Source organism: Oncorhynchus mykiss, chromosome 5 (genome assembly GCF_057628025.1).
Source record: "Oncorhynchus mykiss isolate SJ-2025 chromosome 5, ASM5762802v1, whole genome shotgun sequence".
Taxonomy (NCBI): domain Eukaryota; kingdom Metazoa; phylum Chordata; class Actinopteri; order Salmoniformes; family Salmonidae; genus Oncorhynchus; species Oncorhynchus mykiss.
The window spans coordinates 7,645,420-7,660,884 of NC_143026.1; the positions used below are offsets into that span (position 1 = coordinate 7,645,420).

The 15,465-nt window shown below is 45.8% G+C and overlaps 1 protein-coding gene across 2 annotated transcripts in view; it reads right to left on the reverse strand.

Moving 5' to 3' along the window:
• Positions 1 to 381: 381 nt before the first annotated feature.
• The window catches only part of mvb12ba (multivesicular body subunit 12Ba), a 50,646-nt gene continuing 35,562 nt past the window's right edge, over positions 382 to 15,465 (reverse strand). For both annotated transcript variants that reach the window (XM_021601552.3, XM_021601551.3), the window contains exons 8-10: positions 12,253 to 12,308; positions 11,832 to 11,891; positions 382 to 6,755 (exon numbers count right to left, since the gene is read on the reverse strand). In XM_021601552.3, coding sequence (XP_021457227.1) covers positions 6,669 to 6,755; positions 11,832 to 11,891; positions 12,253 to 12,308 — 203 coding nt within the window. In that variant the 3' untranslated portion in view covers positions 382 to 6,668. The remainder of the gene's footprint in view (positions 6,756 to 11,831; positions 11,892 to 12,252; positions 12,309 to 15,465) is intronic.

The window sequence follows — 15,465 nt, forward strand, 5'->3', positions numbered from 1 at the left end:
AAAGGTAACCACTCAAATTCACAGAGAGAGCACTATCCAGCAAGGGCTGATGCAATGACCGTCCATCCATGATATCAAAATTATAGTTTAAACCATGTTTTTAAAATGAAACAAGTGTCACAATGTACAATGTGGTGCAAGGTGTAATCCGATGTAGTTGAATTGAAGTGAAATCTTTATTCCAAGACCTTTTTCTCTCTAGAAGTGTACAAAAGACCACAACACCCCCATGATGCATTACAGAAAAACCATACATAATGTGCTGGGGTGGGTTGTACCTGGTCGTCTGACAAAATACTGTCACAGCACTGGATATAATTGTAATCTTACTGTTAAATTTAGTCAACATATCTCTTGTTTTAAAATCAGAGACAAATCAGCCACCATTTTAAAAGTTTTATTTAAAATGTGTTAATACAGACAGACAAACAAACAAACAAACAAACAAGCACACTGATTTGTCAATATTAAAAGACAATGTTAAATAAATTAATACAAATGATACAATTACTTTCCTTTATAATTAGTTATCATTTTGAAGAGATGCACTGACTTGACATTGACTAAAGTAATCCATGGTACCATTACCTTTAACCCAGTACGCTGGCATACAAGCAACATGCAAAAGTCTGCCTGACAAACTTCCATGTCATTTCCATGGGACCCTAGTCCATTCTCTGCAGAAACTCACATCGGATAAGATGAAAGAAGATTTCTATTTTTGGTGACAAAAAACAAAACAAAATGGAGAGGAATCAGAAGTCAAAGACAACAGAGGTCTTGGCAGGTATATGACATCATGACAGGCACTCCGCGTTTCTGATTAAATGTCTTAATAAAGATGGTAAATATCGCTTAAAAAAATGGGATAAAAAGTAGTCTATATCCAGGGAAAGGACAAATTGCTTCCGTTACAGGTACAATTTGGTGACAGTGGGCTGTGCGTGCCAGATTTCTCTGTTGCCGACACATCTTGAGAGGAAAGTAACTTGTGGGTTTTGAAGTAGCTAGTTAAGGAGGTCTCTCTCTGTTGTTTTACTAGTCGCCATTAAAACGACTGGGGTGGTACCGAGATGAGAGAACCCGCATGTTTGCACACTGCCGGATAACTAATGATTGAGGGAGCGAACCGACCACCAAAAAAAAAAAAACAAAAAAAAAACATTTATAGAATGGAAGGAAGTAATGAAGAGCAGTGGGTTGAAATTGAAATCAAATGTAGGATGCTTCTGAGAAACGGTAAATAAAAAGGTTGATCCTGTGGATTAGTCACCAGTAGTTTGGTTGGTACTCTGTGTGTAATCACACACAAACAAATACACCTCAATGACACACAGGGTAAACATTTTAACATAAGACTGCCATAATAATAATAGGTCCGTATTGATTTGAACTGTTTGATCCCTAACAGATTAGGTTTTGCAGCTGGAATACAAGGTTTGTCTTTTAAAGACTGGACTTTGGCCATGAAAAAAAAAAACTGGTCTAACATCACACGTCTTTATCAATTTTCAAACAGAAATGGGGTGTGCCTTTGGTGGTTCATCGACGTGTCATTCTGGTCAAGGAGCACCGCGACAGACTTAGCTAGCCACTCGTAGTTAGTAACTCCTCCAGACGTAGCTAGTTCGTTATTTAAGCTAGCCACTCGTAGTTAGTAACTCCTCCAGACGTAGCTAGTCCGTTATCTAAGCTAGCCACTCGTAGTTAGTAACTCCTTCAGACATAGCTAGTTCGTTATCTAAGCTAGCCACTCGTAGTTAGTAACTCCTTCAGACGTAGCTAGTCCGTTATCTAAGCTAGCCACTCGTAGTTAGTAACTCCTCCAGACATAGCTAGTTCGTTATCTAAGCTAGCCACTCGTAGTTAGTAACTCCTTCAGACGTAGCTAGTCCGTTATCTAAGCTAGCCACTCGTAGTTAGTAACTCCTCCAGACGTAGCTAGTTCGGTATCTAAGCTAGCCACTCATAGTTAGTAACTCCTCCAGACGTAGCTAGTTCGGTATCTAAGCTAGCCACTCTTAGTTAGTAACTCCTCCAGACGTAGCTAGTTCGGTATCTAAGCTAGCCACTCGTAGTTAGTAACTCCTCCAGACGTAGCTAGTTCGGTATCTAAGCTAGCCACTCTTAGTTAGTAACTCCTCCAGACGTAGCTAGCCACTCATAGTTAGTAACTCCTCCAGACGTAGCTAGTTCGTTATCTAAGCTAGCCACTCGTAGTTAGTAACTCCTCCAGACGTAGCTAGTTCGTTATCTAAGCTAGCCACTCGTAGTTAGTAACTCCTCCAGACGTAGCTAGTTCGTTATCTAAGCTAGCCACTCGTAGTTAGTAACTCCTCCAGTATGTGTTGACATCATTTCACAGGATTTGTTTTTGGACGGAAGCTGTTGAGATCCGTAAGAAATGTACCTTTCTGTAGCCAAATATCTTATTTACCCATTTTGTTTAAGCAGTAAATTACCTGGAATGATCGTGCATTGATCAGTTATAGTTTTAAAATGTTATTTTTTGTTGTTGCTTTTTTTGGGGTCCAAAATTGACCTTTTTAAAACATCAGTTATCACCAACAGGATCCTCAGAGCCATAATGAATTCACAAGCGTTTACAAATTAAGAGTTCCCAGGAAGACAAACAAAACATCAAATCGTACAGGCTCTACCTCCGGAAGTACAGAGCTTCACGTTGTTTGGGTGTTTCGATTGTTAGTTAAATCCTCAAATGTATATTTTAGTGTTAACTAATAATATAAACGGTGGAAGCTTCTCGTCGTCATCTTAAGTTTTGTTTAATGTTGGGATGAGAATCATTCAAAGTAGGATAACCCAAACTCCATCCAGGAGAGATGAGTTGCAAATCAAAACAACATTTAAAAATCCCAGCTGAGCTACAGCTGGTTGAACACTCTCTCATAGCTGGAAGGAATCCGCGGCTGTCTTAAAAAAAGGAGTCCATGTTGAAAACAAACACAGGACTGAACTTGATCTCACATTAAAATGTTAATACACAGACAAATCATATTAGTTAACAATGTATTTTTTTATGATGACCATCTGAAGATATTTACACGACACAGCTCAGATGTAGAAGTACAGGTGTAGGTTACCATGATGCAGGCAGAACAAAACAAGCCGTAACGTGGGAGCATTTTACAAAGCATCGTTTTTGAATGGACGTTTGGTCTAGTTGAACTAGCTAAGCTACTAGCATGATCACAATATATAGGCAGTGCAATAACACAATCCATCTCTTTCTTTTTCTTTTCTTTTTTCCATTGATTTGACCATTTTTTTTTTTGATTTTCTGAAAAATACAACACTGAAATGTATTGGTCAATTATTCTGGGGAGAGAAGGGTCAGAATACTCCTCAGGCCTTAAATGAGCAATTAGACAAAGAGAAAATAAAAGGGGCTGTTTTTCCCCCAAAGGGCACCAAGAGCTGCTCTGAGGAAACAACTTCTGCCAAGCATAGAAAGATCAACTAAATTATGTTGAAACTGGATGCTTAAAAACTACAGCGATAGAATACATCAGTACCAGGAATGCTAGAAAAGAAAAAAGGTTCTCCAGAGTTGACCAGATTTTCTAGGCAGTGTTTAAAAAGCTTAATGTCGAAAAAGGAGCAACCCTGGATGCCATTTAAGACAAATACTGTTGTAGAAAAGAAAACAACGTTCTCAATATGAATACCATCAATATCAAGCATGTGTGGGTAAAAGAATGACAAGCAACAACAACAACAAACTAAAAGTCGTATCAATGAGTGGTTTGATCACAGTTGGTTGTAGCACAGTTGAGGCAATAAGACAAAAACAAACAAACAAAAAGAGACTAAAGTGTTTGGAAAAAAAAAAACTATCGCAGAAGATGTGTGTTTCCTGATAGTTTGGAGTGTGTAAGGTGGGTCGTGTTCAACAGAGAGAGAACGTTTTTTTTGAAAACCGGAAGGTACTAAACTGAACACAGCTTTCAGTTGTTCCCTGTTGCAAAACATTTTTTTTTGATATGGTGAACACAACCAAGGTTTAGAGGGCATTGTGTCAGAGTTTGGAGAAAACTGAGGAGATGGGGGTGTTATTAGTTATAGCCCCCCCCCCCCCCTATGCCAATGGACAGGAGGCAAAACATCAGGAACACTTGATTAAATTACAATTAGTCGTTTTTGAAAATACCCCCCCAAAAAAAGCAGACCGTTTAGAAGACCACACACATCAAGCTTTATGCGTGAAACAAAAGACCATTACTTGAGCCCAAATTATTAAGTGTGTTCTTCTTGATACAAGAACATCCCATTTAGTTCAAAAACACAATATTATACACGTAATTAAAACACTTAAAAATCTAATTTTGTTCATTATTAATAAAAAAAAAAATGAAAGTGGCAAATGAATACTATCACAATGCTGGCCATTGTAACCTGACTAGAGAAAGACAGGGCTCTCATTGGTAACTGGCTCCTTCAAAACTAAGCAGTACGTTTCTGTCAAACTCACTCCGCGAGAAATAGAAAATACAGCTTTTAAAAGATAAGAAATACTAAAACCATGACAAAAGACTGAGTAAAGCCACAGTGAGACTGGTAACAGATGCAAACATCTGGCTTTGAAAAAAAACAACAACAAAAAAAAACACAGTGGTGTATCGTCCAGCTAACGGCAAGACCTTACCGACTGTAACAGTCCATTTACTAGTGGTTCTGATTTTAATCCAAGGAGTGTCTCGGACCAGAAAGCACATCGATGGAGTCGTTGAAACGTGACACAAACAGCCGAGGCAAAAGAGTAAGAACAACTGAAATGACTCACAAAGAATGACGAGAGAAAATAACATTCTCAAAGCATTTGGGTGAACTGTCCAAATCAATATTGTTGGGGGACATTTATTTTACAGTAACATGTAAGCTGGCTCCTCTTCCTGGGCTTACATCTAGTGTACAGGGAGGTGGGTGGGGTGGGGGGTGGGGGGGCTGTAGTCAACGACTGGCTAAGCTGCTCTTCGATGCAGAAATATCCACAGAAGACCAATGGAACGAAGGCGAGACCAGGGGGTTACGCACTGCTTATATCCAATAGGGTATTATAGAGCACGGTTTGTTCCAACCATCCCAAGTCTCTGTGGGTGCTTTAAAGTTTCCCGAAAGGAGGGATGGATCAAATGTGCATTTCTAGACTAAACTGGTGCCTCTGCCACTATGGTTCATGGGTTGAATGGGCAAGCCTTGCTCTCTCTCTCTCTCCTCCCTTAACCACCAAGGGTCCAAAAATCACACAACCATCAGGTTTCACAGGTCTTTCCATCCTGAATGCACAGCGGAGCTCGTCTCGATCACACGTCTGTGAAAGCCTTAATGCATCAACGGGTCCCTTTTTTACCATGGATTGTTTCCCTCTTCAAATAAGCAGTACTGAACTTTAAAAACAAAGAAGAAGAAACGACTGGGCAACCAAAGGACTTCTGTTTGTTCATTTTTTTTTCTTTTTCAAAAGAAAAAGGACCATCCATTTGGACAGTGGACCAAGATGTCCCAATGACCTTATTGTTTTGTTTGGTAGGAGTGGAGGGAGGAGTAGTGGGAGGTGTGGAGGGAGGAGTGGAGGGATGCAGACAAGGTGGAGTGGAGGGAGGCGAGGAGGGAGGTGTGGAGGGAGGAGTGGTGGGAGGGAGGAGTGGCAGGAGGGAGGCAGACAAGGAGGAGTGGAGGGAGGCAGACGGGAGGAGTGGAGGGAGGCAGACCGGAGGTGTGGAGGGAGGGAGGAGTGGCGGGAGGGAGGCAGACAAGGAGGAGTGGAGGTTAGGGAGGAGTGGAGGGAGGCAGACGAGGGAGGAGTGGAGGGAGGCAGACGGGAGGGAGGCAGACAGGGAGGAGTGGAGGGAGGCAGACAAGGAGGAGTGGAGGGAGGCAGACAGGGAGGAGTGGAGGGAGGGAGGAGTGGAGGGAGGCAGACAGGGAGGAGTGGAGGGAGGAGTGGAGGGAGGCAGACAGGGAGGAGTGGAGGGAGACAGACAGGGAGGAGTGGAGGGAGGCAGACAGGGAGGAGTGGAGGGAGGCAGACAAGGAGGAGTGGAGGGAGGGAGGCAGACGAGGGAGGAGTGGAAGGAGGCAGACGGGAGGGAGGCAGACAGGGAGGAGTGGAGGGAGGCAGACAAGGAGGAGTGGAGGGAGGCAGACAGGGAGGAGTGGAGGGAGGGAGGAGTGGAAGGAGGCAGACAAGGAGGAGTGGAGGGAGGCGGGGAGGAGTGGAGGGAGGCGGGGAGGAGTGGAGGGAGGAGGCAAGCCAAAGGGAGAGAGGGAGACCTAGTTTGCTCTCTCTCTCTGGCTTGGTTTGTGTGGGATGGTTCTCAGTAGTAGTAGTAGTAGTGTGAGTCTCTCCTCCTCTCCTGCTGGAGGACTGGGGGAGGCTCCGACCTCTCTGTAGGGGAGGAGGGAGAGGCTCAGACCTCTCTGTAGGGAAGGAGGGAGAGGCTCAGATCTCTGTAGGGGAGGAGGGAAAAGGTGGGAGAGGCTCAGGTCTCTGTAGGGGAGGAGGGAGAGGCTCAGGTCTCTCTGGAGGGGAGGAGGGAGAGGCTCAGGTCTCTCTGGAGGGGAAGAGGGAGAAGGAGGGAGAGGCTCAGGTCTCTCTGGAGGGGAGGAGGGGGGAGGCTCAGATCTGTGTGGGACTGGGGGGGGGCTCAGGCCTCAGAGCCCAGGGAGATCCGTGTGGGACTGGGGGGAAGCCTCGCTGCTGCGCTGTGCTCTGTGCGGAAACTATACTCGTACTGAGAGAAAAGGTAGATGGAGAGAGATGGAAAGAAAGATAACATGTCATCAACTATCATCAGGACAACATTAAATACATTTATAAAACATATTTAGTGCGTTTGTTTAACACACCGTTGAAAACAGTTAGGGCCACCCATTAGTCTCATGCAGTTACCAGTCTCTGACTGGATTTTTGGTCAAAGTATTCCCCCTTGTGGCGGAAACCAGCACAAGCAAAAAAACAATTTTATCCACCACAAAAATACAATGTCCTTCCCCACTGATAGATGCTTGAGGTCTGGAATCAAATCGAACTCATTTAAATCCAAACAAATGCTTATTAAAATGTTGAATTAAGAGAGATCAATAGTGTTTTGGGTCTATTACAACAAACTGAACTAAACAATTCAACTAAGAGATTACATTCCAAGTTTAAAATGAAATGATTTCAGTTGATTTGCTGTGTGGTAAGAAAGCAGGGCACTAGGTGATGGTGTGTGACTACTAGTTGACAGATCTCCTCCATACCACAGGACTAAGGTTAAACAAGCAGGTATTCCCACCGCACCAATTCATGGCTTGAAAAGCAATTGTAGAGAACAGACATACATACATACATACATACATACATACATATACAGTGCCTTGCGAAAGTATTCGGCCCCCTTGAACTTTGCGACCTTTTGCCACATTTCAGGCTTCAAACATAAAGATATAAAACTGTATTTTTTTGTGAAGAATCAACAACAAGTGGGACACAATCATGAAGTGGAACGACATTTATTGGATATTTCAAACTTTTTTAACAAATCAAAAACTGAAAAATAGGGCGTGCAAAATTATTCAGCCCCTTTACTTTCAGTGCAGCAAACTCTCTCCAGAAGTTCAGTGAGGATCTCTGAATGATCCAATGTTGACCTAAATGACTAATGATGATAAATACAATCCACCTGTGTGTAATCAAGTCTCCGTATAAATGCACCTGCACTGTGATAGTCTCAGAGGTCCGTCAAAAGTGCAGAGAGCATCATGAAGAACAAGGAACACACCAGGCAGGTCCGAGATACTGTTGTGAAGAAGTTTAAAGCCGGATTTGGATACAAAAAGATTTCCCAAGCTTTAAACATCCCAAGGAGCACTGTGCAAGCGATAATATTGAAATGGAAGGAGTATCAGACCACTGCAAATCTACCAAGACCTGGCCGTCCCTCTAAACCTTCAGCTCATACAAGGAGAAGACTGATCAGAGATGCAGCCAAGAGGCCAATGATCACTCTGGATGAACTGCAGAGATCTACAGCTGAGGTGGGAGACTCTGTCCATAGGACAACAATCAGTCGTATATTGCACAAATCTGGCCTTTATGGCAGAGTGGCAAGAAGAAAGCCATTTCTTAAAGATATCCATAAAAAGTGTCGTTTAAAGTTTGCCACAAGCCACCTGGGAGACACACCAAACATGTGGAAGAAGGTGCTCTGGTCAGATGAAACCAAAATGTAACTATTTGGCAACAATGCAAAACGTTATGTTTGGCGTAAAAGCAACACAGCTGAACACACCATCCCCACTGTCAAACATGGTGGTGGCAGCATCATGGTTTGGGCCTGCTTTTCTTCAGCAGGGACAGGGGAGATGGTTAAAATTGATGGGAAGATGGATGGAGCCAAATACAGGACCATTCTGGAAGAAAACCTGATGGAGTCTGCAAAAGACCTGAGACTGGGACGGAGATTTGTCTTCCAACAAGACAATGATCCAAAACATAAAGCAAAATCTACAATGGAATGGTTCAATAATAAACATATCCAGGTGTTAGAATGGCCAAGTCAAAGTCCAGACCTGAATCCAATCGAGAATCTGTGGAAAGAACTGAAAACTGCTGTTCACAAATGCTCTCCATCCAACCTCACTGAGCTCGAGCTGTTTTGCAAGGAGGAATGGGGAAAAATTTCAGTCTCTCGATGTGCAAAACTGATAGAGACATACCCCAAGCGACTTACAGCTGTAATCGCAGCAAAAGGTGGCGCTACAAAGTATTAACTTAAGGGGGCTGAATAATTTTGCACGCCCAATTTTTCAGTTTTTGATTTGTTAAAAAAGTTTGAAATATCCAATAAATGTCGTTCCACTTCATGATTGTGTCCCACTTGTTGTTGATTCTTCACAAAAAAATACAGTTTTATATCTTTATGTTTGAAGCCTGAAATGTGGCAAAAGGTCGCAAAGTTCAAGGGGGCCGAATACTTTCGCAAGGCACTGTATATATATAACACGCTGTATGGTACCACAGCAGATCAAGATTCAACAAAGCATCTTGTATTGGTCTTAACCCTGACCCTTTATTTATTACCTTACTGAAACAAGGGTTAGTCTCAACCGAGACTCACCCGGTCCGGTCTATCGTCTCAACCGAGACTCACCCGGTCCGGTCTAACGTCTCAACCGAGACTCACCCGGTCCGGTCTAACGTCTCAACCGAGACTCACCCGGTCCGGTCTATCGTCTCAACCGAGGCTCACCCGGTCCGGTCTATCGTCTCAACCGAGACTCACCCGGTCCGGTCTATCGTCTCAACCGAGACTCACCCGGTCCGGTCTATCGTCTCAACCGAGACTCACCCGGTCCGGTCTATCTTCTCAACCGAGACTCACCCGGTCCGGTCTATCGTCTCAACCGAGACTCACCCGGTCCGATCGATATGTGGTTGAGACAAAATTGTTTCTCTGCCATGTTCATTTGCCGACATTCCAGGTTAAGACATTTGTTTTTATGTCTGTTCCCCTTTCCATCTCTCCCTGCAATTCATCACCATCTTCCTCATCCCTTGTCCATCCTCTCCCTCATTCCTTGTCCATCATCTTCCTCATCCCTGCAATTCATCACCATCTTCCTCATCCCTGCAATTCATCACCATCTTCCTCATCCCTCGTCTATCCTCTCCCTCATCCCTCGTCCATCCTCTCCCTCATCCATCATCTCCCTCGTCCATCATCTCCCTCGTCCATCATCTCCCTCGTCCATCATCTCCCTCGTCCCTCGTCCATCATCTCCCTCGTCCCTCATCTCTCGTCCATCATCTCCCTCGTCCATCATCTCCATCATCCCTCGTCCATCATCTCCCTCATCCCTCGTCCCTCATCTCCCTCGTCCCTCATCTCCCTTGTCCATCATCTCCCTTGTCCATCATCTCCCTCGTCCATCATCTCCCTCGTCCATCATCTCCCTTGTCCCTCATCTCCCATCATCTCCCTCGTCTATCATCTCCCATCATCTCCCTCGTCCCTCAACTCCCTCGTCCATCATCTCCCTCGTCCCTCGTCCATCATCTCCCTCGTCCCTCGTCCATCATCTCCCTCGTCCCTCGTCCATCACCTCCCTCGTCCCTCGTCCATCATCTCCCTCGTCCCTCGTCCATCATCTCCCTCGTCCCTCATCTCCCTCGTCCATCATCTCCCTCGTCCATCATCTCCCTCGTCCATCATCTCCCTCGTCCATCATCTCCCTCGTCCATCATCTCCCTCGTCCATCGTCTCCCATCATCTCCCTCGTCCCTCGTCTCCCATCATCTCCCTCGTCCCTCGCCCATCGTCTCCCTCGTCCCTCGCCCATCGTCCCATCGTCTCCCTCGTCCCTCGTCTCCCTCGTCCCTCATCTCCCCCCCATCCATCGTCTCCCATCTCCCCCCCCGTCCCTCATCTCCCCCCCGTCCCTCATCTCCCCCCCCGTCCCTCATCTCCCCCCCCGTCCCTCATCTCCCCCCCGTCCCTCATCCCCCCCCCCGTCCCTCATCTCCCCCCCCCGTCCCTCATCTCCCCCCCCCGTCCCTCATCTCCCCCCCCCGTCCCTCATCTCCCCCCCCCGTCCCTCATCTCCCCCCCCCGTCCCTCATCTCCCCCCCCCGTCCCTCATCTCCCCCCCCCGTCCCTCATCTCCCCCCCCCGTCCCTCATCTCCCCCCCCGTCCCTCATCTCCCCCGTCCATCATCTCCCCCGTCCATCTCCCTCATCCCTTGTCCATCATCTCCCTCATCCCTTGTCCATCATCTCCCTCATCCCTTGTCCATCATCTCCCTCATCCCTTGTCCATCATCTCCCTCATCCCTTGTCCATCATCTCCCTCATCCCTCCCGTTGCAGCCCCCCCCACAGGATGAAGACGTCAACTCAAATTGTGGGCTAATCAACACTTAAGAGACACCAATTACTTATGTTCGCAGGTTCCTCTAGTCATTGGGGAAATGGGAGCCTAATGGCTGGAACCGACACCATCCGAAGCAATGAGGGGAGAAAAGCATGTAGCACCAGCCGCCCCCCCCCCCCCCCCCCAAAAATAAAATATATTATTGGCTTCTGTATATGATTACAGGATCCATTCTCATCACTGGATCATGCCTTTTCATTTACTCAAAAATGTCTTCCCTCTAGTTACTGTATGCGACCCTTCCACAGGGCAAACTGCACCGTTTGAGTAGAGAGTAGAGGGTGAAATAGCTCAAATTACAGGCCTCTAGTGGACAGATGGGAGAAATACAGAGGAACAACATTGCTGAAAATGCTGCCTTCACAAAAGCACTAACAAATAAGCTATGCACCTCCTCTCCATACTTACTGAACTCATTGTCTCTGGGTTCCTTCCATTCCACCGATCATGTGGATTAGACACTACGACTTACTTTGAGCCCTCGCGCACTATCGTTTATTCTTTTTTAAAAGAGGGACAAACACACCCGTGGCCATGCTCAGTGCTCTGACAGAGAGAGGCTTGGGTGTGGTTTAATTCAGAGAGGGCCTCATCTCTGCCTGAAAAGCCCCTCTAAACTCCACGTGTAAAGTCCCTTTTACACAATCAACAAGACGTGTGATCACCCTGCCTCTATCAAAATGCTAGAACCCGTTTTTGAAGGCAGTCGATGATGTCATATGTCAGTGAACATGGCGGTGTGAGTTTAGCCTGGTCCCCAGGCTCGGTTTGTGGAGTCTTGCCAACTCCTATGGTGTTCGGGCATGACAACGACCACAGGAGTTGGCAAGACGGCACAAACAGATCTGGAACCAGGCTCGTACACCGTCTCACCCCAGGCTAACTCGTACTCACCTCTTTCTCAATCTCCGTCAGCGACTTGATTGTGATGCCCATCAGATCCACCTGCTGCAGCTGCAATACAGATGGCCGACAGGACAGGAAGTTGACAGGCTGAGCGAACATGTTGAATGCATGTAAGTGGAACACAGACTTCTTCTCTCAGTCTGTGCCTACTCTTCATCAACCAGTTTCACACACACTTGAGCAACAATCTTATCAAGCTGATATCTACATCAGAGGCAAGAATATTGCCCGTTGCATTTAGTTCTCTCGTCACAACTATGATGCTCAACAGTCAAGATTACATTTTGTTTTCTCTTCACAACTATGATGCTCAACAGTCAAGATTACATTTTGTTTTCTCTTCACAACTATGATGCTCAACAGTCAAGATTACATTTTGTGAGTGAACCAACCCGAAAGACAGACTCACATCATCGGAAGCGCAGGCAAACTTCTCAGAGATCATGAAAGGCACTCCATCCATTGCTGAAAGAGACAAAGACTCATTACGCCAGCCACAAGATACAAATGTCTGGCCTCGAGGTTAGGGCGTTGAGCCAGTCACCGAAAGGTTTCTGGTTTGAAAACCCGGAGCTGACGAGGTGAAAAATCTGTCGCTGTGCCCTTGAGCAAGGCACTTAACCTCAATGGCTCCAGGGGCGCTGTATAATGGTGACCCTGGATGTTACTTCACTCCCTGAGGGTGTATCAGGAGGAGTTGGAATATGCAAAAAAATACATTTCCATTATAAACTTGTAACAGGACAAATACAAACCAACCCCTAAAATGAGGCATTAACACCTAAAACCCTCTGTCCGAAGGTTCCGTCGAGGCCACTGGGACTGTTGCCTTCTTGCTGATCCACCTCCCTCAAGTCCCAACACAGGCCACTGGGACTGTTGCCTTCTTGCTGATCCACCTCCCTCAAGTCCCAACACAGGCCACTGGGACTGTTGCCTTCTTGCTGATCCACCTCCCTCAAGTCCCAACACAGGCCACTGGGACTGTTGCCTTCTTGCTGATCCACCTCCCTCAAGTCCCAACACAGGCCACTGGGACTGTTGCCTTCTTGCTGATCCACCTCCCTCAAGTCCCAACACAGGCCACTGGGACTGTTGCCTTCTTGCTGATCCACCTCCCTCAAGTCCCAACACAGGCCACTGGGACTGTTGCCTTCTTGCTGATCCACCTCCCTCAAGTCCCAACACATCTCCAAAGAAACCAAATATATACACTAGATTAAAACTCTATTTAAATAGCTCTTTAGCTCAGAGGGCAAATTCCTGATCTTGAGGCGTGAAGGCTTAGCTATAAATGTGGAACCGTGGTGATCGTTCAACAACGAAAACTCAGGCCTGCGTAGTTTTCTTTGACCAAAGTTTGAGTTTGACCCCAGTGTATGGCTTTTGGTTCAGCCGAATGAGTATAAAACAGGGTGTGTGTTTAAACGGAAGACGTCAGACTAAAGTGTTAATTATACAACCTCCCCTCTGCGGTAATGTAGTCTTCACCACGTTTAAAATCACAGGCCTTCTGACCATCAACGGTCGCATGTATCACACTTCTGAAAATAAAATCTTATTTAAAATCGTGTACAGATGACATGGGGTACAGGCCAGGGGTTAGAGGTCAGGATGGGGTGAAGGCCAGGGGTTAGAGGTCAGGATGACATGGGGTACAGGCCAGGGGTTAGAGGTTCAGGATGACATGGGGTGAAGGCCAGGGGTTAGAGGTTCAGTATGACATGGGGTGAAGGCCAGGGGTTAGAGGTTCAGTATGACATGGGGTACAGGCCAGGGGTTAGAGGTGAGGATGTGGTGTAGGCCAGGGGTTAGGGGTTCAGGATGACATGGGGTGCAGGCCAGGGGTTAGAGGTGAGGATGGGGTGAAGGCCAGGGGTTAGAGGTGAGGATGGGGTGAAGGCCAGGGGTTAGAGGTGAGGATGGGGTGAAGACAGAGAGAGAATTCTCCAATGAAAGAGCCTAAATACATTCAACAATCCCTTTTAAACCTGTTGACACGTGACAAGCTGGCACAGGTCAATTGTTAATTTTTATGATGTTACTCCTCCAATATAATACAACATGTAAATAAATATCATCCAAACAAAAACAGATTTGTCCTTCAACCTCCTTGTCTAGTGCCTCGTCCTTCCTAACTAACCTTAAAACTCTGTAGGGCATAGAACCCCCCCCAGATCAACTAAGGAGAGGAGACAAGGAAGGAAGGCCGCTTCCTTCAAGCAGAGCATTAGAAGCTCATTAATAACTTACTTAAATAACCCGCAGAAGATCTTTTAAGGGACATTAGGATGATGAATCTTTATAAATTGTCTTTAAATGGCTTGGATGTGGAGGGCATAATTTCATCTGGCTGTAATTAGCTGGGGATGTATAGCATGGCCACACTCCTCCATGGGATGGGATGGATGGACAGTATGTCGCCGTCTCCTCAGGCCATGTGTTGCAACAGGGGTAGGGTTTCAAAATTCCGGTAAAATTCCACGGTTTTCCAGAAATTCGTGTTGGAAGATAACTGAAATGATGAGAATAAGGAAGGAATACAGAAATTCTCCAACCCAAACCAGGACCTCTGGTAAACCAGAATTTTGGGAAAGTAAGTAGAATTTTGCAACCCGAAAAACAGGGGGTTATGGGAGATGTAGTGAGGACCAATGGGGCATACTGAACTGAAGGTGATGGAGACCTGTTGTGGCACATCTGGGCTGTGTCATGTAGCTTGTTGACTACTTGTGCTCTTTGACTAATAAAGTGTAAAACCAAGAGGAGGATTTGAGACGAGGAGTTTGGGGATGTGTTTGGATAATAAGCTTAGAGCCCACGGTGCCTCAAATGTGTACTTCTACGATGTCATTTGTTTTTACTTCCTCCATTCTAAATGATCCCAAATATCCGGATGGATTTGACTGAAAACCTCAACTGTCAAAAGGCGATCCTTTTCCCTGTGTAAATAGTGAACTAAAACGTGTGTGTCAAAAGGACGAAACTCAATTTAAAAAAAAAAAAAAGAGCAAAAAATAAATAATGGGAGGAAGTAGAGAAGAAGAAAAGTCCTTGCCATAATCAGTGAGCCAGGCGTCATCTGGAACTATTAAGCGTATTCCACACAGAGTGACGAGGGGGGGGGGATCAATCGTCTAAGCGTATTAATAAAATACCCTAAAATTACACAAGTCATAAATCCTGGGGAAAATGAAGCGCACCCTCGTCTGTCACTGCTATTTTAGCTTTAGAGACGTCACCAAGAGTGGGGTGAGCTCTCGATAAGGCTGAACGGCAAAGAGATGAATATGTAAATTACACTGAGCATTTTACAAGCCTCGAATACCCCCCCCCCCCCCCCTTCCTCCCCTCAAAAGACAACTTCTGTCTGAGGCTTTTCCGCTTCTCATTGTAACCCACCTCATGTTTAATTCATTCGGGGACTCACCTGTCAGTTTCAGCCTCTAATGCTGCAGGGGTGTCATTACTGCGACCTCCGTCAAGGAGCCAGCGTGGGTTTTAATTGGAAAGCGACGCCGAGTTCTCAGAGCTACAATTATTAGGGTCAAATTATAAAATAATAAAAAAAGGGCAGGTGCATCTCCTTAAAATGGCTGATATCTGATATTTGTTTCAGCGG